Raw genomic sequence first — 27,239 nt, forward strand, 5'->3', positions numbered from 1 at the left:
ACAACGCGAAGAGAGGATGTCAGCGCCTGCCGACACTAAACCGTAGGATGGTTTAAAGCGGTCATCAACAGTGCAAGAAAAACACAAACACAATTTAACAAGACCACCAGACAGTTATATAGTATGAAAAAGGAAGATGCAGACAATCTGAGAGAAGGACAAAACTGTCCCTGTTTTTTTCAGCACCTCAAATGTTTAGTTATTCAAAAGGATTCCTGTGTGACGGATGTGAACGATGGCTGTGTTTCATGTTCCGCCATATACTTCAGTATTTCCAGTGTTTATTCAGACTGACACCTCTCGGCTTGAGTGTAGTGTCGAATTCTCCTTAAAGACAACACTGTCAGAAAACCTGTCTTAACACATTTAGCATATGCTAACAGTGCTAAACTCAAAAGTCGCTCTAAGCTGTCTTCGGTGGGCATATTCATTATACCGGCTCCCCACTGTTTTTGATGCATAAGTAACCAGTCTACCGGAAGCCTTTTACATGTGGGGAAATGAGCTCAGGAACACTCAAATTGGACCCATTGCGAGCACAAAGCCAATCACTGCAGATACTGTAATGTCTAGAGCCTTTTTTCTTTTTTTCCATTTTTGCCAGCGTTTGCCGTCACAACTAATTTCACAGTGGCACACTAATGAGAAAATCCTCTGTAAAGCATCTTTAAGCTGACAGTTGGCTGTAACCTCAGATCTAGGTCACATCCTGAGACAGGTTCTTTGCTAAATTAATAGGTTATTTAACGCTGGTCACACTCGCTGAACAATCAACACAGATCCACGTTCTGATGGCCAAAGGTGAGGTGAGGTAAGGCAGAGCGGAAAAAAAAAAAGGGCCTTGCTGTATGTTGTGGGGCTGCTTAATACGGGCGAACAGACGATGTGGTGTGACAGCCGGGGTGTTGCTCGAATCAATGACAAAGCGAAGCCTCGCTGGAAGAAAAAAGATAGAAATAGAGATCAGAGATGACTTTGACTTTGAGGCCGTAAAGACATCGGATGCTGCATAGCGACAGTGCCACAGTGGGCGGGGAGGCGGTGCAAGACTGAAGAGTGGCATACAGATAGAGAGGGGGAGAGCGAGTGTAGGATGCAGGTGGAGATGGCGAGGGAGGAGGAGGGCGAGGGGCGGAGGGCTGGGTGGGGAGTGCATGCTTGAAGTGTTGCGAGAACTGCCAAAGCTAGTTTCAGAGCTCCTTGAAGTTCCTTCTGTCGGAGGGAGAGCATGTACTTATGTGCCCCCCTGGGAGGAGGGAGGGTGTGTGTGTGTGTGTGTGTGTGTGTGTGTGTGTGTGTATAGAGGACTGGTGGGATGATTGGGGGGGAGTACAGAGAACTCAGCAGGCACCGTGTGTGCGAATGTGTGCATTTAAATGTGTGCATGTGTGCGCCGTGCCGCTGCACAACTTCTCAAGCAGTCCTGTAATTATCTCAAATCGTGTCTGGTGGGGCCTGTCTCGATCCCTGTGGAACAGCAGACAATCTGGGCTCCTGCCCAAATCTGCAGAGAGTCGTCCTGTTAGCAGTGATTGGGTAAAGGAGGAGCAGCGAGAAGCATCCAAAATAAAATTAGATAAATGAATGAATGCTAAAGTGAAAGAGCAAGAGAAAGCTACATGGCTCAGCAACAACACCTGCACTGACACTGACTAACATTTAGAAGCCTAATAAGGCGCATTGTGTGAAGGGGTTATAGTTTTTAGCTACTGGTTTTATTCATTTTTAATGAATCATGTATTAATGATTGACAGATCGCAGTGATACAAATTTTAAAAGATTGACCTTGAGTTTGCCAGGTTGTTAAAAGTCCTTTAAACTGGATCTTTGACTTTATTCTATTCTTTGGAGTAGAAAAAATCAACCATGAAAAAACATTGGCTCCATGTAGCAGGTCGGCCGTGATCTAAGTCTCCCGGTTGCCCAGAGGTCCTGAATTGATTTGAAAAGTTTACACCTGTCATCATGCACAGTAGAACTTGTGCACCAACTTCAGACAACTTTTGAATCTTTTTGGGATCTCAGGGCTTCTGGACACTTGAAGAAGCTGTATATGTCTTATTATTGGCCAAAGAGGCAGTAGAGCAGTAAGGGTTGCTTGTAGGGGTTACTTTTAAGGGTACTGACTGAATAATGATTCAAGTTATATCAATCAGTGCCAAATTTTGGTACCTTTGAGCAGTGGTCCCCAACCACTGGGCATCGTTTGGTGCCAGGCTGCACAGAAAAAAATAATCATTTATTTATTTTCTGTTCTATTGACCAAGATGTTTTATTTGCAAAAACAGATTTTCTTTTAATAATATCCATCTGTTCCTCTTGACGTGCTTGACATGTAACTGTTTCAGTCACATTATACCCCCAAGATTAAGCACTTAAGCTTACTAAATGTCTGCAAAGAAAAAAGGTAAAAGGCCCAATGATGAGACAGAAGAGCCAACAACTGAAAAAGAAAGCTACATATAGGGAGAAGGACAACTGTCTTCAAGTCGTTTGATAAAGTGGCTGCATTCAATGCCAAACTGGAGCTGTGGGGACGGGGAGTGGACAACTGCTGGAGATTGCAAATGACGATGGCCTTATAAATATGTTCCAGTCAACTGCAAATCTGCCAGCGTTATGGATTCAAAATCAAGGTGGAATATCCAGAGATCGCCACAAAAGCAATGAAAACACTGCTTCCATTTGTCATTGTCTCCCTATCACCCCTCGGTGAGACTGTCTCGTCGAGAGAAACAAGCGCAGGGATCCCACTTACTCTATTCTATTATTTTTCATTACCGCGTAATTAACATGAACACCATACATATGTATACAATGGTAGTATACATTTTATATATTCTTGTTGTCTCTGGTGTGCACATTATGTTAACATGACATATTTAAAAGATATCTTTTGCAACCTTTTTTCACCTATTGCCCGACATACAGCCTAAGCTGATTGTTAAAGTTGATAAAAGACATTATTGGTCAAGCTTCAACTTCAACTTATTAACCCTTAACAAGGTATGCCTCCTTCAGATACCATAATGATTTACATCAATAAAATACCAACACTGCATATTGGTGTTGGTATGGTTTGATCTTACAATTATGAAGAGTATTAATAGTGCACTCCATCCTGAAGATGACTCTCAGAGTGAAGAGCTTAATTGTTACAATGTGGTTGAGTTATAAATGTGATGTTAAACAGCAGGGTGCAGGTGAGGGAGGAAAGCTGCATTTTGTGACAATGCCAGCTGTTTCATGTCAGTTACAGTTGTGGAGGAACACTTGACAGCTGTGACACGAGTGGTGACTTCATGCAGACTTCGTTGTCACTGAGCCTGAACCGTGGAGCGTGGGGCCACCTAAAGCGCTCGTGACAGCAGAAGAGGAAGCTGGGTCCCTAACGTGCTACAGCTAACAACAAAGGGAGCGAACAAGGCCCGCTGATAGGAGAAAGGGAGTGAGGGAAGGCAGTTCCAACTGTGAGGGAAAAGTAGAAAAATCAGTGCACATCAATCTCTTTGCAGGTACATACAGTAAATGCCTCCCCGCTGAGGTGAGCTGACAGTAGAGGATGCTCTCCTTCAGCTCATGTTTCATGCTCACAACTGGACAGGTCCAACTATCAATCAGCTGGAAGGGAAATCCACCGGGACCATATGGCTTTACAACCATGGGAAAAAGTAGAAAAAAAGGAACAAATTACATTTTGATTCTCACTTTTTCTCTTTTTGACACTGACCCCTATCTCAACACGAAGTCCAACTTCCTCAAACGTATCTGCCATCTGTTACCTGTCGCTGGTTTAGTTGTTTCCTTCAGAAATACACTCAGTTAACACCGTGGACAAAACAACAAGAATTTCATTGTTTTCCTAGTTCCTTTAAAATGGTATATACATTCAAAATTTACTATACACGATGTAATTTAATATACTTTCCTCCACCAACATTCTTGCTGTATCATAACCTAAAAATAGCCAAGATGCCAGCAAGCAAGAAAGCATTTCTCTGACCTGTTTCCAAAACCCATCCTGACACAACCCAAATCTCCACGTCCCTCCTCAAGTCTCGCTCACTCATTTATAACTGTTGGCTGCAGACATGGAGGCATCACCCGTGTGACCACACACTGATTGCAAAAGGGTCAGAATGTCCAACTGCAGGGACACACTGCTGCATCACAAGATGGGGCGAGCATCCCTACATCCATCATGGTGTCCTGTGGCAGAAAAACTCCTGACGATCCAGTGCGACTTCAGAGAACCATTTTTTCCCCCTTTGTCTGGTTCCATTTTGCAAACTTAAGGTAGGGCATTTCTCATTATGCACAAAACGGCTAAAGACATCCTTTACAGGCTGTCCCCACATAGATAGTCTTAGTGTATACAGAGAGATGAGGCTTTATGGAGGTAAAAATAAAGCTTATCTTGAACCAAATGAGATGCAGTAAAACAAACAGGCAGAGAAATCAGTTATATGAGTCAGTATTTAGTGACTATTCATTGTGAGCATGCACAGCAACAGTGAAAATACGCTGATGTTAAGCAGGTGTACTGATTACCATGTTCACTAACTTGGTTTGCTAAAATGGCTTTGACTAAAATCAAAGTGTTGGGAAAAAAGAAAAACATACTTAAAGGAGTCATCACCTGTTTTTTTACATATGCAGTCCCTCTTGGATCGCTTTGGATCAATTATTAAAACTTATTAGAAAAAAATAAAAATAAAAAAATCAAACATAGAGCTTGTTCTGACACTTTTTCATACTGCGAGTTTCTCACGCGAGATTATGCGCGAGGTTTTGACCGGTCCGGAGCATTGTATCAATATGTAATGAGGCGCACGTTGATTGGCCGCAGGAAGGACAGAGCCGGAATGGGGGGCGAGCCTGCATGCACACACGGACTCCAAAACATAAACAGCCCCCTGTCATGGCGCACACACTAAATGACGAACCTTACGGAATTCAGGCATTTATGTACGAGCCAGAGTCGGAAACCGAACGGGAGAGTGAAGAGGCAGAGACGGTGGAAGAGACACATTTACAGCAGGACGTCTCTGAATGGTAAATTCTTTTTTTTTCCGTCTTACTTTTCACACTCGTGTTTTACAAGTAAGACCTGAGTTTTAATGCTGGCGGTGACGATGTATGGCTTGAAAATGACAGAGAAATAAGCAGATTTGGCGTGCTCACTCTGGCTGAGGACGGCTGTGAGCCGATGCATATGCAAGTAGCCTCCTGTGGTAACGTCACCACAGGAGCAGAGTCAAAATCTCGTGCTTTAGGAACGCGCACTACTGTGCGCTATTCCTGTTCAGAAAAAGAGCCAAAGCGAAAAAAATAAGCCACTTTCCAACTCCAGCTTTTCAGGCAAGTTTCAACAGAGGTCCAACACTAATATGCATGATTTAACGAGAGAAATTGCGATTTCCGGGTGATGACTCCTTTAAGAAAATTCCTGAGGGGGACATGAACGTGTGTACCAAATTGTATCCATCTAATGACTGTTCAATTACTTTGAGTCACAAATGTCCACATCATGGCTGCCCTAGAGGAAAAGTCAGTAGGTGAAAAGTATGTAAAAGTCGTTACGGTACTTCCTCTGAGAACCATGAATATCTGCACCAAATCCTTTCAGTAGATGTGACATATTTTACAAGATAAGTTAAAGTGTTGGCATGCTGGTGGTCCAAGAGGAAATATGACATGATCACCAAAATTCCTCCTCTGGGGACCGTGAATGTAATGGGAATCCAGTAGTTGTTAGAAAATGTATAACCAAGCAACAAATAGACATCCACGGAACCATGCCGCATATAAAAGGGTGTAATCCATAATTGTAGCCATGGTTTAGGGCGAAGACTTCAACAGTGAGATCTGAAACTACAATCTGTGATGTTTATAATGTAGAGTGTCATTATCAAAGTCATTACTGAACGTGTTCTGAGTAGACGTAAGATATTTTACGAGATGAGGGAAAACTGTGACATGCTGGTGGTCAGAAGGGAAATTTAATTGTATCACCAAAGAGTTATCCTTCTGGGGACCATTAATGTCACGGACATCCCTCAAGCATTTGCTGAGATGTGTATAACCAAGCTACACACTTTCACCTGTGATAATGTCACTGCAAGGTTAAACTTCCAAAGAAAAGCACATACAAAACACATGCATAGAAGTCCACCCCCCCCCCCCCCCCCCCCCCCCCCCCAAAAAAAAGACATCCAATTTGGGCTATTCCAAAGAAAGCATAGATAGACAAACAATAGAAGGAGAGAGAGCCTTTATCATCAGGGCTTATTGTGTCAACACAAAACTAAAAGAGTGACCTGAAGCACGACAGACCCATAACGCTGGGTTTGCTCATGTCCACATATTCCACTTCTGGGCCCTGATTGCCAACACCCGCACAGACATTCACAATCAATTTTCCGAAAAAGCTCTGAGAGTGGAATGAATGAAAAGGGAATGCACTTACTGCTTGACAGATGATGGGGTATTTGATTTGATTGATGCCGCCGGCAAACACAGCAAAGGTCAGAGCCGTGTGGAAGCAGAAGTTGAGGAGCATATGCCATCCCTTCCGACTGATGCGGATTGCGCTGCCAAAAAAAGACAGAGAATCAAACAAATTAGCAGGTCCATACCATACCCCTCAGTGTTCTTGTGATTCATCATGGAGTAAAATCTCATTGATATTCGGTGTTCAAGGTACACTGCACATCACTCACTTCAAGTATGATTTAGGCCAGTCTTTTTACAAGGTCTGCATAAATTGCCCTTTTCTTTTACCTTGCCACTGCCATATAGATTAACAGCCACTGGAGAGCCCGGGGAACGCTGCGCATAGAATTTGAGGAGTGCAAACAAGCCATTACATACCCCACTGCCAGTACATGCACTGAATAAAAGAATATATATTTTTTTTTTTTTTAGTACAATGAAAACATTTTAACCTTGGCTCGATTTTTAAAAGGTAAGTAATGATTTACACTGAATAATTTCAAGTTGAGTCAATAAGCAACGCATATTTTATTCCTGTTCAGGTAAAACATTAAGCAGAGGTTGAAACTGTGAGAAGTTTACACACAGACGGTACCATGTTGTATCTCCACAGCAACTGTATGAAAACACTCACGGTTTAACACCACATTCACACTTAAAGGGAAACTCTGCCAAGTTTACACATCAAAGTGTGTTTACAGATGAGGGTTACTACTGCATTTCTGAAAGTGGTATAGAGCGGTATAGAGCCCTCTGTGGCTGGATACATTTCCTCCAGTGATGTCACTAAGGGGCCAGGAAGAATGCATGATGCGATATGATCTTATCATAACATACGGCCTCTGGAGCCACATTGCATGCTCTGATAAAATCATCCTACTACTCTTTTCCACACAGCAACAGTGCTCTCCAAGAGCTGTAAACACACTTTGACGTGTACAATTGGTGGAATAACCCTTGAATAAGTACATTGCAGCAACGAAATAGTGGAACAGTTGAAACATCGTAGGAAATAGCGCATGTAAAAAAATACAAGACGAGAAATAAAATGTATACCCCCGGACTTATACCGATGTGGCCCTGGTGCATGCTGGGAGGTTTGCCTACATGTCCTCAATGAGTCGCTACAATATAAACATCATGTCTTTCATTTTTGTATCTGTATGGACAAGGCTACTCTACAAGAAACAAACGTCTTTTTTCCTCCTGAGACGTCCTTTTTGAAAAAAAAAAAAAGCTAAGACAACACAAACTTTCAAAGAAGATCACTGCCAGATGCAGGAGTCAGTGACGCAGGCGGACTGCTTTCTAGTTCATTTTGATTGAACGTTCAAACGAATAGCGCTTACAGGGATGTTGTTTAAAAATCTTCAGACGAAGAAAAACATAGTGATACAAATTCAAAGATGCAGTTTTTAAGATGTGCACCTTTTTCAAAAGGTCAAACCCGGCACGTGAATAATGAGTGACGCTGTAGCATTAAACAGGCTACAAATAATTTAAATGCTCAGGTGACAAAACTGATACCACGCTGTGTAATTTAACAGCGTTGGACCTGAGGCGAAGGGCTATTCAGAGATTCTTGAAGTGAAGTGTGTTCTTCAGTGTACAACCTTCCTACACAGCTCTCTCTCTCTCTCTCCCGCTTTACAGTACATCCAGGGGTATATGCACACAAATAGGAATCACTCAGCTGGTTTGATGATGAAATAAAAAGAGATTGCTTCCAGTTGGCTGGGCCTATTGAAGTTTTCACATTGTAACACTACACACTCATATCCACTTTGTAAAATATGCTATCAGCCAGGGGGGGTTACAGAGCCTTGGGCAGGGCACTTAACCCACATTACCACCTCCATCCAGCTGTTGGAGAAAAAAGGCTAAATAGGTCAGACAATACTAACATGTTTGTAGTACTGTGTGAATTAACACACCATCAATTCTTTTAATTGCTCTCCCGTGTCAGCTCCCCTCTGTTTTATCAATACAGTCACTGTCACCATTAGAAATTATATAACCCTGTGCTGGAAATCTCCACTCCCCAAAATGGAGGAGCGGAGCCCCGGCTGCACGTGAGCCAACTGTAGATGAAGCAGTGGCTCAGCAGTGAGCTATGAGGCGTGTCTGGGGCCGGGCTCCACTGCTCAGTGCGAGGGGAGGGAGAGTTAAAGCTGCTGCTGTCGATGCCTCTGCCGCCGTCCCAGTACTGAACTCCATCCAGCAAAGGGGCCATAAATCAGGCCGGCTCCTGGCCTCCCTGGAAGGGGGTTTTCATAGGCTCTGCTTTGGGCTTTCATTGGGTCAAGTACATTAACCTGACAACCCTCCACATCCCCATCTCCCCAAGCGTGCGGGGGGGATAAAACTGTCCTCTCACTGCATCTGCTCTCTCACCCTGTACCCACTGCCGAGCCAGATGTAAGGGGCAATAAAGCTATGGACAGTATAATATGACACATTATACAATAGGTAGTTTCAGGCAAGCCATGTCATTGGTGGAAGACACGCTCCAAACATGCTGATAAGTTCCATAAACCACAGGTTGCAGCTCCGTTAAATGGAGAAACGGAAGCAGTTTCATGCTAATTATGACGGCGAAAAGGCAGAAATCTGACAGTGGCACCATGTTAAATATGGTTGAAATCAATAACACGACATAAAAAAACATATATTCCTGGCAGTATATGTGTAGCAACATGGTAAGTCACATATAAAATAATATAGTGTAATTTATGTTCAGTGCAATGAACTGTGGTCTTTCATAATACATCACACAAAACACACACACAAACGGTTTATTTGGCCACTTTAGGACAGTAACAAGCTCCAAACACAACAATAACAAGCTATAACTTGTGTTGAATTCATTTGCAGTCATGTTTCTGCCTACTTGACCAATGTAAGTCTGGCTCTCGTTTACTCTTGACCAGCTCCCGTCTGAAATGGCTCATTAGCCGCTAATTGCTCCAGTATGTTCGCTAGCAAGCTGCTAACATTGTCTGTGTGATGTTTGGTCCTGTGCATGGACTGGATTTAAAGATGGGTGATTGATTGAAAATGTCCCGGAAACAGCATTCCCATCTTGTTCTCAAGATGTCATTTGGAGAGTCTGCACAGCAGTGATTGGACAGCCCAAACCACGCAGCTGTTAATCATGACATTACAACTCCTTTTCATTGGATCAAATAACTTCTTAAAATCAAACTTGGAAGATAAATGAACACTTGAACATATATCAGCTTGCTCTGAACAACCTTAAATGAAAGAAACCTATAATTGTCTGCCCACAAGGACAGGGCCTTTACTGCAGCAGTCTGTCACCAGGGGGTGATCAAGATGTTTTGGCTTCACTTTTGGGGAGTTGCCATGTTGTCCATCTTTACATAAAGTCATTAGTGGTTCAGCAGGTAGCAAACAGGTTTAGTATGAGCCTGCCTGCTGCGGCTGTAAATGTTGCTAATGAGACAGACTGAACCCAAAAAGGAAAATTGCAGTTTGCAAAACCAAAACAACGAGCAGAAAGGCGCTGCAAACCTCTGTAGAGCTAGAGGAGCAGCTTTAGGTATCATAATTTTTTTCTTCCAAATTGTTTACTTCTAAACAACTTTTTGTCATTATGGCTCCACTAAAGCTGATAAATCATATAACTCAATTATATCCCAGATGGATTTATGGATGATTAACCTTGAAGATGACCAGTGGAAGGACTAAGTTTGTCTGATTCCATCACTATGAGCATGACGTCAGTGCGTCCCATTTTGATTGAGTTGATGACTCCGGGAAATACTTTTGACGCAAATTGCACCGACTGAGTTCAAAGGATTTTGCCTTCCAGACGTGATACCCACCACTATCTTCTTTACTAGGCTTATACATCATGCATCAGCATTGCACCCATAATCACAGATTCTCTCTTGGCTTATCTTGCTGGCAGAGAAAGCCAACAGCACATACTGTATGCGTATATTTATGCCTTTGTATGTGTTAGTGAGCTGAAGTGCGAAAGTGACAAAATTCAAACATCCACAATCTACTGCGTCTATCCCGGAACGGCCTCCCCCTCGCATTCAACCCATTTAACACGCAGTCCTGGCGCTTCACGGCTTGGATACTGTCAGTCAGCTGGAGTGATACTACACAAGTTGAGTGTTACTAAACAGAGATGTGTTTTAGAGCTGGGGAGTGCCTGGAGGGAGGTGTGGAGGACGAGGAAGTGTTGGAGTTTGTTAATTTGAGCACAGTTGAATGAAAACGCCTCTAACCCTCCCTTGTGTGTGACAGACAAAAGCTCCAGCTTCATGTCTTAAATATGGGCTTGTTCTTGCTCTAGTTTGGACTGGAGTTAATGTCTTTTTGCTCTGAAAAGCATTTTGTGATGAATGAGTGCCTAAGCACAAGTATCCTGGTTACAGGAGAAGTTATGCTTTACCCGTGTTAACATTTATGTTATGACCCTTGTAGCGGAAATAGCCCCCATATCTGCTTCTCCTTGAGCAGAAATGATAAAGAAAATAGTATTTTGAATGGTAAGTTCAGATTCAAAGCCCTGCCAGATGGTTCTCTCAACAAGAACAAAGCTATTTGCATTTACTGTCAATGAGCACACAGCTGATGCAGAGAGCCCTCCTCCCCCTCACAAAAGGCAGACCACGCTGTAGAGTTTTTCGATAGAGTCGCCTGAACAACTCGCCATGCAACAAACTTTCAACAGTGATAGCTAAATGGGTGGCTGCAGCTTGCAGGCCGATTAACATCGTTTAGTTACAGTAACTGTTACAGGAGTACAGTTGGACTCTACATTGTGTTAGTTACTAAGGAATTTTGCTAAAATTCAGCATGCAGTACCTTTGAGGTACCTTATTTGTTAGTGACTTGGATTGTTGCAATAATAATAATCATACATTTGCATAAAGCGAGCATATTTGTTAAGACCAATGTCACTCAACTTGAAAATATCCCTTTAAGGCACATTTAGAACAGATTAAAAATGTGTGATTTAATTTCTGATGAATTGCGAGTTAAATATGGACAATCATGCGATTAATCATTATTAGCTATTTGAATCGATTGACGGACCTAATCACTACACAACATAGGGTTGCACATCGAAACGAAAGTTTGTAAGCTCCTTAATGCCACTCAAATTACAGAACATATATACATTTATATATGTACAAATATACATAAACACATGGTGAGGAGCTACCAGCTGCTGCATCTCCATGCACCGCTGTCCTCCGTGGCTCTTCCTGAGTTATTTCTTATCTATGTTAAACGAACCTTCAAGAGTACTTGTAAAAACAGGCCTTTTATTCATCCACAAAATCAACACTCACAACTGTGCTACCTTGCTTCCACCTTTAATGTTTCATTACAGAAAGGAGGAAGCAAGGTAGCAAAGAATTTTTTGAGGGATACTTGTATTTTAAATGTATCATAAATGCAGTGCAGTAACAACCATTTCATTTAAAATACGCCCCCAGATTGAGGGATTTTACCACAATCCTGTCAATACGCCTTCAAACCCTGTGAATCAGCCTTTTTTTGGTGTTGTTTTTTTTGCACTGAGCTCCACTCATATTGAATAAAACATAAAGAATGACCTACAGCTTGATTTGCAGGCCACTCATTCTGCACAGAAGAGCAGAACATCCAGCGGTGTTTGTTTACATTTCACTTCAAGCACAAAAAATCTCTTGCAATTTTTTAAAAATTGCTCCTGCCTGTATTGCAGTTTTCAATCTTTTCTTCAGTCAATACTACAGTGCTGGATGACAGTAAGTGATGCTGCTGTTTGGAGCCCCAGATGCTGTCATCACTGTCTGACTGCAGGAGGACGCACCCAGTCTCCGTCCCAGGTGACACAGATGGATGCGAGCTGCAAATGCAGCAGCATGTTCACGGTTTCGTACATTTTCCGCTTAAATCACAGTCAGGACAAGAAAAAAAATCTGTCCGACAAATGTCACTTAATTGTGTTATTCTTAGAATTAAACAATATTTTTTGAAAATGAGACATTTGAGACATCTCTCCTTTATATTAAAATGGATGGAGAGCTATTAAAATAATATCACATTAATGCCAGGGACATGATAAAGTGACTGATGCTCTACAGGAACAACAGATGATGAATTGCGAGCTAAATAATATGGCAGGCGGGCTCTCCCTTGCTTTAATAACAGCATCCACTGCAGATGAACGTAAGAGAAGCAGACAGATGCCACAGTGTCAAACCACGAGAGCCACACGGTGCGTCCTCTGTCCTTATCTCTGTGTGGAATAAAAGGAACAAAGGTGGCCTGAGTACCACTTAGAAATCCATTACGAGCACACATTCTTGTCTGGAACACACACACATGCACACATCTGTGTATGTGTTTTAGATCCTCTTAGTCAGGCAGGCTGCAGTGCTTTATGCCACCCTTAAGCATCTGACTCACACCACAGTCAGGCCAGGATCTGTGACAGAGGCCTCAAAAACAAACTGTAAAAGCATGAAGGCAAAAAAGGCGAGAAATTAAGCGATTACATAAGAATCTGCCCGTGTGTCCAGACGCAGAAATGCAGCTTATGGCTGTTACTTTAAATGAAGGTGGTAATTTCTCCTTACCTGTGGTGCACTATGTAGGTGATGATGGAGGCGAAGAGGCAGAGCAACATGACCGCCGTGCAGGCATACACCACCGGGTGCAAAAACTCCCCAGGGTATGGGGGGAAAGGCAGCGCCTTCTTCAGATCCTAAGCCATAAATAGGAGAGAGAAAAATAGGGACTCAGACAAAAAGTCATCATAAACACAGTATCATAAAAATAATCAGGGAGCAAGGATGAGGCCTGCACACTGACAGCTTATTCCAAAAACCCAACCAAAGATGAAGACGATGAGCGCTGCATATGCATAGGCACAGTGTACCGTGCTGACGAGATATGCGAGGGAAATACAAATGAATGTCAAGGAAATGTCTTTCAGTTAGAACGCTGTCCAAATCAGCATAAAAGAATAACAACCCTGTCAAGTGAATATTCTTTCCCCCTGCATTTACATTTTGCATTTCAGCCATTTAGCTGACACTCTTAGCCGGAGCGACTGAGTGCAACAATGGTATAAGCTTCCTTAGTCTGCCAACATAAAAAGCTCAACAAAAATGGATAGCAGCCAGGCGAAAAGAGAAGAAGAAAAATGGAAACACAGTAAAGTCGCTTTTGAGTGTCTCTAAAAGACACATTGTTAACAGACGCTCATTAAGCCCTTATCAACATCACAGTCCATTTGCTTGGTAATTTATTCTCCAAGACAAACTCCTTCAGATCTTACAACACATATTTTGACAGCTACAGCTTAACCTTGTTTTTCACTACTTTGATTTATAGTTGTCCCGTAAGTTTAAGTTCTGTTAAATTGTCTCAAATACGTTAATACATTTTATACATTTGGGGGGAGCCTTTTTTTCCTACCCTATTCTTGCAGTCAGTATTAAGTGCCATACATCATTTAATTCAGCAGAACTTTAAGTTCCAGTTTGCCTCATTTTAAATCCCATTTTTATATTTGCTCTGTCTGAGAATGGATGAATTTACCAGAATTTTACCAGAATGCTTTTTTTACTATGAACTGAGACAGAACCTCAGGATTTGTAGTTTTTTTTTATTTCAAAAAAGATGTACTAGGATGTTTTAGACTTCCATATGCATTATTAGCAATTCATCATAATATCATTCTCAATGTTGTCCAGTGAAAGACAAGTGTGATGCTATATTTCATTTAATGACCATGTAAATGTGTCCAAAAACGTTCAGAGAGTAAATAGAAAGGTTTATTTAATAATAGCAGAGGACGTTGAAGGAAACATGACTGATATTTCAGGGAAATATATATTCCATTGAGCATGAACGCCAGAAGTGGCTTGGCTACATCAACTGCTGGTTTGCCCAGAGGAGGAAACTACGTGGGCTTCCTTGACGAATCAATGCAGCAGAACGTGATGGCACATTAATCCAGAGCCCCTGATCTGCCCCAACAAGACATGTCATACCAATGAAAAACTGAGAAACTCCATAAAGCATATGGACACAACAAGAAGTTCAAAAGTCATTCAACTTTTTAGAATGAAAACTACTTTTGAATGCTGACGGCTGCCAAGGATAAAAGACAAAACAAGCCACACACCATACTAACATGTCAGCCACACCTCTATTGTCACACTCAGGGCGGGAAGCTTAAATGCTGGGATAATGTTACACTGCTGTATTTCATGTTGCAAGTACTATAAACATTGGGAATCTGAAAAAAAAAATTGTTTAGCCACTTCCTGATTGATCAGCAACTGAAAAGACACTGAAGTGTCCAAAATCAGGAGTAACATTGTGCTGTATGCCAAGGTTTAGTGTTTACGATAGCATTCAACCATTCCTAGCTAACATTACCTTTTCATTACATCTTATGCTTTTCACTTCCAAGCTTAAATAAATGTGTTCAAGATGTGTGTTGATATTCTATAATCAATTTCAACCTGTCCTATTGTGTCATGTAACATGTGTCAAACAGTTAGCTGGGACGTTGCTGAAAGCTAATGTTAGCTGTTGTCCAACTGAAGCTAACGGGTTGTCTTTTCAGTGGTGGATCAATGAGAAAGAAATTATAATGAAACAAAAGGCGTAAATTAACTCTAAAAAAAAACAATGTACATCTTAGAAAACATATTAAGCCCTTGAAGTGAAAAGTACTGGATGTAATCAAATGGTAATGTTAGCTAGGATGTGGTGATATGCTAACATAAGCTAATGAGTAATCAAATACGTTGGTTTACCTGGAAATAAGGCAAGAGATCCTTCTGGATTGTCACTATCCAGCTTATAATCCAATTTACAGTGTTACATTTAAAGGACTTTTAACCTTGAGCACAGACGTACGTCATTTGAGCTCCCCACCCCACCCCACCATGATGTCAGGATAGTGGCTGCCATGTGAATATGATCTTCTGTGTAATCTTTACTCACATTTTACATGCAGATGACTGCTCTTGCTCTGTGACGACCATGGTTACGCTCCAGCATGTTGGCATTGCTAAATAAAGCGCACCTTATCTCCATAACCCCGCCAGCTCACTACTGGTTTATGTCTGCGAGAGTGATCTGCACACATGCTGTCTGACTCCATCATTGTCTCGGTGAGCAGCCGAGTGTTGTAGTCTCGCCCCGTGTTTATCCAAAAGGCCGATGAGCCTGCAGGGCACACGAGGGGTCGTGACCTTCAACGGGGCATTTATAAGCACAATTGTAAAGTACTGTCCTGAGATGGAATAAAAAGGTTTACGGGACAGGCCACTGGGGTGATGTAGAACAGGAGAGAGTACAGACACTCAGTCCAACCATCATCACCCAGTCTAATAAAGCCTAACCCAAGTGTTTGAGGAGGAAAAGGAAAAGAGCAAAAAAAAGAGTTGAGCTTTTTTCAGAGGTATGAGCAGTCATCGCTCTGACGCTAATGTGCTAATGTGCTAATGCCAAGACATTCATCTTTCATTGACTGTTGCTGAGATTCTCTTTGTAGATATGAAATCAAACACTACTAAAACATGTTTCCCATCCATCCATCCATCCACAATATACACTACAGAGCTAAGGAATGTATTATACTATATGTTCATCTTCTCTAATTGAATCTGCAAATGAGAGCATGCCCAGCTAACTAGCTACCAAGAATATAGAGCGTACAGCTCCCTATTCATATTCTCCTTTATTTTCTGGCATCCCACCATTAGCTAGTTCTTACTTTGGATCAGTACATTTCTCAGCTCATGTGTCCAGGTGCAAAGTTGTTGTTTTGATGATGACTAATGCCATTTTGGGGGTTGCTATTATGAAACAGGCTACATAAGCAACAGTACATAAAAAGTTTAAATTTGTTGTTTTAATAAATGGCTCAAAAGAAAATTTTAATCTAACTGCTTATATTTAGAATGAATGATTATTGCTGGCCTCCATGGGCCCCCCGCCCTTACAGCAGGTCCCCAGAAAGCTTTTCCTTTTCCCCCTAGTCATGGGCAACTCTCAGCCCATTAAGACATTTTTAGCCAACTCGGAGGAGTTCATGCTATCTTAATTGGGGAGCTAGCTAAAGCTCACAATATCTGCTTGCAACAACATCAGCTGGCAAAATCAACATTTCCTGGTTAAAGATGAATAGCCTGCTTTTGTCTCCTTCTCAATCAGTCGTTTCAAAAATGATTAAGAAGTGTGAGTGATAGACCTGCCATCATTTTCAATGTTAACTGCAAATGTGCCATTTCCAATCCAAATATCGTTGGCTTTTTGGATGAAACCCACAGGAAATTAAAAAAAGACATAATCTACAGAGTGGCACCAACACCATCCCAGAGAGGCCCTAATCAGTAATAAGTCTAACCATCTATCATATTTACACATCCAGCAGACACAGGGCGACATTGGCATTGATTTGGTGTGTCCACTTGATGTAATTGAGTCAAATATTCACCCTTATAGCTCTGTTTTAATCTCCACCAGGTCCTACAGGGAAATGTCTGAGTCTTTAGCTGCTAAATGCTCCACTAAATGCTCAGGAAAGAAGGCTGTTGAGAGTCCTGAAACTACAAAACAGTAACACTGGGGGCTCGAAAACCAAAACATTAAGCTGAAAGACACCAAAACACACCGTGTGGCTGAGGGACTGCACAGCCAGGTGATAATTCACGGTGGGTTTTGTCACTGTGAGTGGCACCTTTTACATACATGTAGTCCTTTGATCCACTGCTAATATAAATGTATTGATTTAAGCAGCTGTAATACTAACCATATTAACTGGGAAGAACTACTCCTGCCAACTTAAAAAGGAGTGGCAGAAAAATCTGTGTGATCATCGATCTTTAAAAATGCAGACATTTACGACTTTACAGCTTGTAGCTCCGCCAGAAAATCCAAACTGGCTGGAGAGAGGACTGTAATTAGAAACGAGCAATAAAATGTACCATCATTTTGGAGCACAGTACCACACAGACAGTAAAAATAATGTCATAGAGAGGAGGGGAAAAAAAGAGAGAGAGTGAGAGAGTGGTCCCTTAAGCAGAAAGCACATGACAAATATTTTCCAAAATTCCAAAAACAGCTTCTCATAATTTGTCAGCTAAAGATTTACAGGGAATTATTAAGTTTGTATTTGTCCTCAGAGCGATGTCATGGAAGGACAATGAAAGCTGGTGTTAATTACAGCTCAATGAATTGATGGTACTGAAAAAAAAAAAAAGTCATGGCCTGAAGCATCAGCAAGAAATCCAGCTGAAATGAAGCTTTTAACTCAGTAAGCTGATTTATGTACTTAAACAGCAAATAACACTTCATAGGAGTTTTAGATCATGACAAATGGCCTCGCACAAACATCAGCTTAACTAAAGGTCAGAGAGGGAACGTGTCCGTGGGAATCAGTAACTGCATTTGTAAGAATAAAATCGTGCTCGGACATATTGAGCAGTCAAACGTGATGCTGACCACGGCGAGTGACATCAGCTGTAGTTAAACTGTTTTGGGTGTGACGGAGGAAGTCAAGCGTTCTCATGGGACATATTATCATCATCGCTGGGCTGATCATGTTGGCTGAGAATGTCAGCCTCTTTCCTCCGGAGTCTTTAACCATTTCTTAGCAGCCCACAGCTGACTGCTGAGCTGCTTTTTCACAACATCCATAACACGCCACGCATCTTGGAAATGTTTACTCACAAAACCATACGTGTGCCCCGATGCCTTATTAGTACAAAGTAGTATACTAACATTTACTACCAGGGAAATCAATGCTGTGTGCACAACAGCTGCACTCGTGGACATCTAAGTGCTTTTACCAGCTTTTAGAAATGGCATTTTTAAGGATTTACAGTTTGTTTTTCACTTCAGAAAGGACCACTGTTTTCACTCTTTGCAGTTTTCTAGCGGCTTCTCCATTTTTGTCAAACATTGCATTGCGAGATGTCCATTAACACCAGAGCCAGGTACATTTGAAGCACCATGCTGGCATTGTCGAGTACAGTTAATTTAGGGAATATTTTCTCTGTGTATGCGCTACATACTTGAAACACATGTTCAGTCTATTAAAAGCCTGAAAGCCCGGCAAACAGCAGAACGCACCGCTCCCGGAATCCAACAGAACAAAGACAGACTCACATCACCGTCCAAGCTGACCTGTCGATGGTGGAGCTTAAACTCAAAAAACAATCTAGCTGTGTCAATTCTGTAAAATGGAACCACCAACAATATTAGGAAAAACTGACATGGCACTGTCATCAGATACTTGCAGTGTGTTATTCAGCCAAAGATGACCAATTAACAATCATTGTTTTGATCTATGTGAGCTTTGAAAATCTACATTTGCTCTTGGACACAGACCGCTTTACTTGTTGCTTGGCTTGTTAGTTCGGCTTGTTAGCTCAGTTATCAGCTACAGCTAGTAGTCATATTGGCTACATGACTCTGCTCACACTTGGAGAGGTGTTTACACCTTTAGCACAGTTGCTTTAAACACCCTGGCAGAGGACGGGGGGACCCAGCAGGAAGAGTCAGCTAAGAGGACCACTAACTGCACGGCTACCTGAGCTAAAGTTACAACACTCACAATAGCACCAATTGTCCATCAAGAAACTCTGCAAATCAGGAGTTTAAGAAATGTCTTCAGGTCATCCTGAAAGTAGAAAAACTATTGGAAACAGCATCCAGAGCAGTCAGAAACACAAATTAATTTCACATACATTTTCTTCATTATTTGTAAATTTAGCCACTTTCAATATGAACATCTGACAAAGTAACACAACATATATGACATAAAACTAAGGAAAAGCATAAGAGGTTCCCCTTTTTGTCCGTTTTTGCACATGCAGACATCGCAAAGTCGACACTGAAACGAAAACACCATCAGGCCTGTTTTGGGCTCTTCGGAATGGAAAAAACAAACAAAGTCAAGATGTTGCCTCGAGCAGTTCCACCACTGTTTGACAATTTGCACACCAAAAAAAAAAAGGAATCAATCAATTAAGAAAAAAACAAAAAGAGAATGCTCATCAGTTGCAGCCGTACTAAACAGAATCAGTTTACCACAAAAAAGCACATTTAGTGAGACTAACAAACAAACAAACCTGTCCGACAGAAGTGCTGGCGGACTAGACCAGTCAAATGAGGACAGCAGTAGCCTAAAGCTTCGAGAGAGTCCGGGGGAACCATGGCTGCTTGAAAGTGAATAACTAACAACCCCTTCTTCAACAACTACTACAGAGGTACCTTTGTGCAAGGTGCTGAGCGCTGCTCTGAGGCCAAAAGCAGAGGAACTGCCATTTTATGGGGCAGCAGCAAGAGTATGAAAGCGAAGAAGGGCAAAGCTGGAATAGAGCATGCATGCTCAGCAGAACCCTCCCCTGGACAAATAAAGGTTAAAAAAAGACCTTACAGCAGGCAGAGCCGGGGCAGAGAATAGAGCAAGAAGAAAGGGAAGAAGGATGAAGCGGGACTGTCCCTTTCAGCAGATGGATAGGCCTGGAGAGAAATGGCGAGGCGGACTACAGGGTGCCTTGAACAAATAGTTCTTATGGCCCTTCGAAGCAGTGTTTATGCTCCCGGGGTGATGTGGGGTGACCTGCTGCAGAAGGCTGGAGTGGAATAAATGCACAGTGTACTTTAGCTTTTCACTTCTGTTCTTATTAGCCATTAATCATGTCCTTTAAAGCGTGTGCAGATTTTCTTATATCCCTATCTCTTAAGGGCTGCGTTTCAGTTTTCCTTTGACTCCTGCATATTTATGTATAGATCGCGCCATGCTGCGCAACAGATATAGACTGTAAAGTTGCAATTCCCTTGTTGACCCGGCTGTCACGATGACTGATAGGCCATTGGCGTAGCTCGCAGCGTGCTCTAAACTACTCCTCCCCGTTCCACTCCTCCTTGCAGGACCGAGCGGCAGAAAGTCAGATGAGGACAAGGAGCAGCCAGCTTCAAATGTGATTCCTCCAGTCCACTTATCGTCATTACTGCTATCGTATTACATCACAGCAGCGTGGCCACTTTATTACGGTGTCTGTGCGGCGGGACAATGTGACCAGCCCTCTGACAGCGCAATTCATTACAGAGAGGCAACAATAATACCATACAGGGCAGCTTAGTTTAGCCCATTCTGGATTTGCGGTGGCACGTTACATCTCGACATGCCTCCGTCGTGCCCTAGCCTCGGCCACTAAACAGGCCCCTGATCCCCTGTTTGTGTTGTAGTTACATCTTTAATCCGGTATCCTCCCTCCCCATGCCAAAATCAGATTACCAGAGTCAATTAAACTTGATCCATAATCTCAGCGCGCAGGCACAGTGGGTGCAAGGTTATCAGGCCTGCAAAATAAAATGGGACAAATACACTGTAGAGAGGACTTGCAGGCTCAGTGTCTTGTTTTACAGCCAGCTGATTGGTTATGATGAAGAGCGGCGCAACCTGTGAAGACCGACATGGAAACAATTCCCAGACTTCTGCAAATTTAATGCGTTTTTGTGTTTAATTGATGCTGCAGATTCTGTAAGCCAATCTGTGACATATGTCCTCGCAAGTGCGCTCCTTTCCCCCCGTTGTAATCACATTGGTGCACGCAAGGATGCACAAACATTGTGGGAGAGAGGGAAGAGAAAGGGGAGTGAGAGAAAAACAAAATTAAAAATCCTCTAGTGAACAGCCTGCGGGCTCCCAGCTCCCAGCTCCCATCCAGTGCTATATTTTATCATCCTTGAGTGGCCGCGTGAACGCTGGAACAGAACCGGGGCGAGTGTGCAAATCAAACCTGCTCCGGCCTGCCCATACACCACCGGTTAACAAAGAGAGACAGGACAGCGGGCGCGACAGAATAACCTCCGGACTTGACAACAGTTCGGGAAACGGTCATGCACCATTAATGCAGGTCATCAATGTTTCAGCGCTACCTTGTGGCTGTCACTCAGCTCGTAGCTTTGAGATACGGTCATGCTCGTAATCAGCTGGCTCGCCCGGCGAATGTTCGACAGCGCAGGCAAACAAGGCCCCGCCGCGAAACAAGTAATCAAATCACACGGAATCAAGTACACATCCATCAAATCAACAAACATTATGAGCTGATGAGGAACCTCGCTCGGCGTGAAAAGATGAAGCCCCTCTAGATGAGCACCGTCATCTGAGGCTCAGGCGTATCAGCCGCCCTGTATCTATCTCCTCAAACATCAAGGGGGCATTGTTTCATTAGCATTAATTTCTCTAGAGCTGCAGATTAGAAGTGTTGTATTCAGCTTTAGGCCATTCAGATTCCTATGCAGAAGTTATTGTAATCGCTGTTCTGAGGAGATATTTAAAGCGTGACTATCAAATAAATGAGCGTTGTGCGCTGCTCAACCTTGCAAACTGAGTACAAGCGCATAATTCACTGTAGACAACCCTCCTCGCCCCCTTTCTACATGTGGAACAAAGAGAAGTGAACGCTCAAGACTGCTACCAACAGAATGAATCAATTCGAACAAATGTGAAAGCAAGGAGAAGATTGCTTTTTAATATAGGGCAGAGAGACAGTGGAATTACTCTAATCTCTTTCCTTCTTTAGCTTTTATTTATCCAGGAAAGATTTGCTTAGCTTTGTGCACGATGCCTTCTTTCACACATACAGTTAAACCCCACTGACTACCGGAAGCTACCATGTCCGACCACGGGCTGGCTGGCTGGCTGTGTCGCACCACCTTTATCAAAGGCTCCCTTGACACACTGACATGTTTCATGCAGGGCTGGGATTGAGTAGCATCTATCAGCTCTAAATATAATATTATTAGCTAAGACTAATGTATTCTTATACAAGAGTCGTGTTGACTCTAATATATGACTGTTTGAAGGCTGTAGTTTGAGATGCTGTTAGCAGGTGGAAAACAACAGTTTTATTTTGCTTCAACAAGACTAGAATTATACAGCTATGCTAGTGGCCTCGTGAGGCTGTACAGTAGCACAATGCTAACTTCTGGATCCATGATGCTCACAGTGACAAAGCTAACATACTAAGAAGTTATAATGGTTTCTAGGCGTGTCAGGATTTACATTCTAAAATGAAAATTAATCAAACCAAATCCTCTCGTGTGTCCAAAAGATTGAAATATGACAGCTAGCTTACAGGTCGCCTGCAGCTCGACACCCAGACACTCATTCTGTGTGCAAGAAGACGATCAACTATCTGGCGCCAGAGTAAAACTCCAACAGCGCCGGAGAAATTGGGTTTACTCTGAACAGATTTGAGAAACCCAACTGTAACAAACTGAATTTCTAACTTTTGTTGTTTATCGTTGAATCCCCAAATTTACCAATTTTTTTTTTTTTTGTTGAACTCTGCAGTCTTCATTTTTGGTGAACATTATTTGACTTTGCCTATCCCTCACCCGCAAAACAACACCAGGATAAAGTCAAGCTGTTTTTGTAAACTATACAACAATGTTTTTTGTAAAATATCAGCAGCTGTCATTTTAAATGCCAGTTTCTCAGCTAAAATGAGGTCCTTCCTGTCCATGGCTGATGCAGAGATCCTAATTCATGCCTTTGTTTCATCTAGACTGGATTAATGTATTGCTAAGTTTTCAGGTCTTCCACTTAAAGCCCCTGTACGGAGTTTTTAACTGGATATGCAAAAGTCTCTGGTTTCTGCTGATGTGTCTCTGTTACCTACAACAGCAAATGAGCCCATCGGCGTGAATATACGCTATTTCTAAGTAGTCTAATTCTATACCTCTGAACGGCCTTGGTCGGGTCGGACCACTGACGAAACGATTTACGGCAGTCAGACCGGAACTGACGACATTCAGGATACGGCATAGCTGTTTTGTTGCTACGCTAGCCAGTGCTATCCGAGCTAAAACTTTTGTCATGGCTGATAATGAGACAAAGAAAAGAAAATGAATTCGAACCGAAGACCAACGAAAGGCCAAGAGGGAATCCGATCGAGCTAGGGCTAAACACGGATAAACATTGGCGATTCCTTCCAGAGATGGAGAGAGTTGCGGGGCTTGAAGGGAGGGTCGGATCCATAATTCGCCCGATTCCTCCTAGACAGGTTTGTACATTTTATTTCATTTATGAAATGTAATGCGGGATGTAGTTTACAGCAATACATGAATTTATGTTGTTACAACAAAGCTGGCTAACGTTACCACTAGATTAGCTCTAGATACTACACTCGTAAAAACGACAACAAACGTCTTAGATCACGCATCCATTTCAGCTGTGTGTATCAGCCCAGCCGACCTGCAACGATGCATCGGTAATATCCTCTATCATTATAAATGATTCAGTTTCTTACTTTGAACAAAACATCCATCACAATCACTGTGACTTTGCTGTAACGCGAGCTCTGTAGCACCTTGGGTAATATATATAGCTGGGAAATTGCAGCGCAACAGCAGCATTACTTTGTTTCACCGGCGGCATATTATATTAAGTAGAAATACAAATAGACACATTACCTCGTCCATATGCACGCTGCAGATAGCTGCTAAAAAAAAAAAAAAAGTTTTCAAAGCAAGTCCCGTCGTCTTTCCAACGTTTCCAAAACAAATCTACACGCGCCGGCCAGACAAACGTCTTCACGACAGTGGGCGCTAGAGCTCATGGGAAATGCAGTCTTCATTCCGGCAAAACACTACCTCTTTCGTCCAGCGGGGCCGCCAAAATCAACACTAAATGAAAAGTCTGTACAGGGGCTTTAAAGTCTTCATATGCTACAGTTCTTAAAACAAACAAGAACATCTGATCACATTACACCAACCCTAGCCTCACTTTGTTGGCTCCCAATTAAATTAAAATTTAATTAAATATTGACCTTAAAATCAGAAATCACATCAAATCCTGGATTTGGATAATCGTGACATCCCTAATGGATACCTTGATCAACATCTTAAGCAACTAAGCATGCTAACGTTTGCTATTTATCATCAAACACAGCTGAGGTTGTTGTGAATGCTATTCATTTGGAGGCATTTGGTCATAAACCAAAGTATCACCAAAATGGCAATGGCCATGGGAACCCAACCCCTGGCTTTGTTGAGATATTTCACCCAAAGCATCAGATTCAACCCACAACTCTGCTCCTCTATACTGAGCAGAAAAAACCTTCCATCTCCTCGTCCGAATTCATGAATCAATAAAAATAAATCTGACAGAAGATCGCTTTAAGATGTCAAGCAAATAGGCTGGTCTTTTTTAGTTTAAAGTGAATATACGAGCGAGCCTGAAACATCATGCCCCTCATGTTCTTTCTACATGTGAGTGTGCGAGGGGGAGAGAGAGAAAGGGCAAGAGAGAGCGCGAGATGGTTAGTAGGTGTTGTTTGAGCGGGGTGACTCATCCCTTCCAATCACTCCACACCACAGAATGCTCAATGGATGGGGCCCTGTGTGTTCACACACACACACACACACACACACATACGCTCAATGTAACAGGTGTGGACGTGGAAGCACACGCGGGGGCAAATCTAAGCAGGCGCGCGCACACACACACACACACACGCCAGTAACACCTCGGCCCTCTTACACACACTGCTCACGCTCTGTTCTCTGCTCCCTGAGATGGCACGCTGTTCAGCACGCAGAGTGGGAGCATACATTACCTCGTTCCCTCACAGGTCGATATGTCGTACCACAACATGCCAGGTTTTTCTTTTTACCCCTGCAACAATGGTTGAGAATAGGGCCGCACTCCTCGAGTTCTGCTCTGTTAACACTTTAAGACGCTGCGGCGGAGAGGATGCGCTGTAAAGCCAGCCCTCCGCAGGCAGCACAATGCAAACAGCCACTCAAAACGGAATGCATCGCTCTCTTGCAATGGATGTCTCAGCGGGTAAATAAGCTTACGTTAGCCTGCGTGATGCTTTAACGGCGCAGAGCTGGTGCATTCACACAGCTCCCTCTCTCTCTCACACACACACACACACACACACACACACATCTGTTGCTGTCCACCATTTTCAGGTGCTCTTTCTGTGCCTCCACTTCAAACCTCTAACAGCCCTTCTAGTGCTCGCTGACCAGATCAAAAGCAACTGTGTAATGTTGAGCATTTGATGGGTCTGTTTGTTATCGCCATAGGAACCACCCTGTTACCACATCTCTGGAATAAAACACATGTTTGCAGGTATGGGGTCTAGCCACAAAAGCCCTTAAAAAGCAAAAAAAAAAAAAAAAAGCGGCTTAAAAAAAAAAATTTTACGTCCTCGTCGAGATGTTGTTTGAGGCGCTGTCAGGAGGTGTGAGCAGTGTTGGACCGCTGCTGCCATGTTCTCAATAACTGTGGCAGCGTTTAGCCTCCTGAGAAAGAGCTGCAGAGAGAGAGAGAACGGGGAGGGATGCTCTTGAATGAACGCAGTCAACCGTGCAAAGAATAAATGCATGAAGAATATGTTGTGTGGTGCTTCTAACAGGAAACAGCTTGTAGTAAGGGCAACAGTGGGAAGCGGTGATAAGGGAGATAAGGAGATGAGGAAAAACAGTGGAGACAGATGGAGAGAAGAACAGATAGGTAAATCATGTATGTCTGAATCACATCTCTCTTCCCCCATCGCTCCATCCCCCAAACCGCAACGCAATTTTCCTCCATTTTTGATTACAGATTGCACGCCCTGATCTCAGCCCAGTTCCATTTTACCATTTGACAGTTGCGCTGTCTGTGCCATTTAGACCTAAGTGGAAGCTCCATCTCCTCGACCGGCAATTTACATGTTTGCATCTCGTTATGGTCATTTGTAAGGCAAAGGCAAAAGTGTCATGACGGTGGAAGAGGAGGGGATTTCAGCGCCCAGATTAGTTTTCACCTTTGATGCAAGAGCGCAGCGCTCACATGTGTCAAATTGGCTTTTCGGAAAGGAGATTTTTTTTTTTTTAGGCAAGCTGTGAATTTGAAACACAGTGACATGAAAGGGCCGTCTGTGTAATTCATTCATTCATTCAGTCATTCACCCTCTCCAACATGAACATTGTCAGACATGTCTCTCATATACCCTCAGACACACATGGCAACGGTACAGATGAGCTTCTTACCCAGATGGAGACTGAGAGAAAACACTGGAGGATACATGCCACTGAAGACTGAAGATAAACCCAGTGGGATTTTTTATTTTTAAACAATCACTGTTGAGATCCGTCAGTCTGTGTTCAGTAGCATCAAAGAAAAGCTAGCATTTGGGGATATTATGCTTTGTACATAATTCATTTTAAATCGTAGATAAGTTTATTTTATTCAGTGCAACCATATTGTTTGCTTAACCATGATGATTTCATTTTATTCAAGCAAATGTTGTTTTATTGTTTGAAGAAACAGTGAAGTACTGTTTCTAAGTGTATCAATAGCTGAATTTACATGGAGCCTAGTATTTCCCATAATAACCAGAATAAAAATGCTTTATATTAACAGTTCAATCAGAATAAACAGGCTCCTGGACAATTTGAAGAAATTTCAGTTTGTTTAAGAGGGGTCGTTTAAACCTTTTCTATACCGATCATACTCAAGACTGTCCCGCGTGAACGATAAAACCTGATTTCTTTCTGCGCATGCCCACCATCTTGACAAAGTGGTAGCGTACGTTTCTCCAGTTCAGCAAATATGGTGGCTTATAGGTTGAGGTGGTTGAACTTCGGATGGACGATGATTGATATCCACCTTCAGGACAGGGACCTGATCAAAAACACACCAAAACAGATAAAATACCCAACAAGGAAGAGGG

At 42.5% G+C, this 27,239-nt stretch overlaps 1 protein-coding gene across 2 annotated transcripts in view; it reads right to left on the reverse strand.

The window, feature by feature from the left end:
- adgra1b (adhesion G protein-coupled receptor A1b) overlaps positions 1-27,239 on the reverse strand; it is a 181,343-nt gene that overhangs the window by 23,489 nt on the left and 130,615 nt on the right. For both annotated transcript variants that reach the window (XM_030442531.1, XM_030442532.1), the window contains 2 exons: positions 13,107-13,234; positions 6,470-6,593 (listed from right to left, as the gene is read on the reverse strand). In XM_030442531.1, coding sequence (XP_030298391.1) covers positions 6,470-6,593; positions 13,107-13,234 — 252 coding nt within the window. The remainder of the gene's footprint in view (positions 1-6,469; positions 6,594-13,106; positions 13,235-27,239) is intronic.

The sequence above is a fragment of the Sparus aurata genome, chromosome 15 (assembly GCF_900880675.1).
Source record: "Sparus aurata chromosome 15, fSpaAur1.1, whole genome shotgun sequence".
Taxonomy (NCBI): Eukaryota; Metazoa; Chordata; class Actinopteri; order Spariformes; family Sparidae; genus Sparus; species Sparus aurata.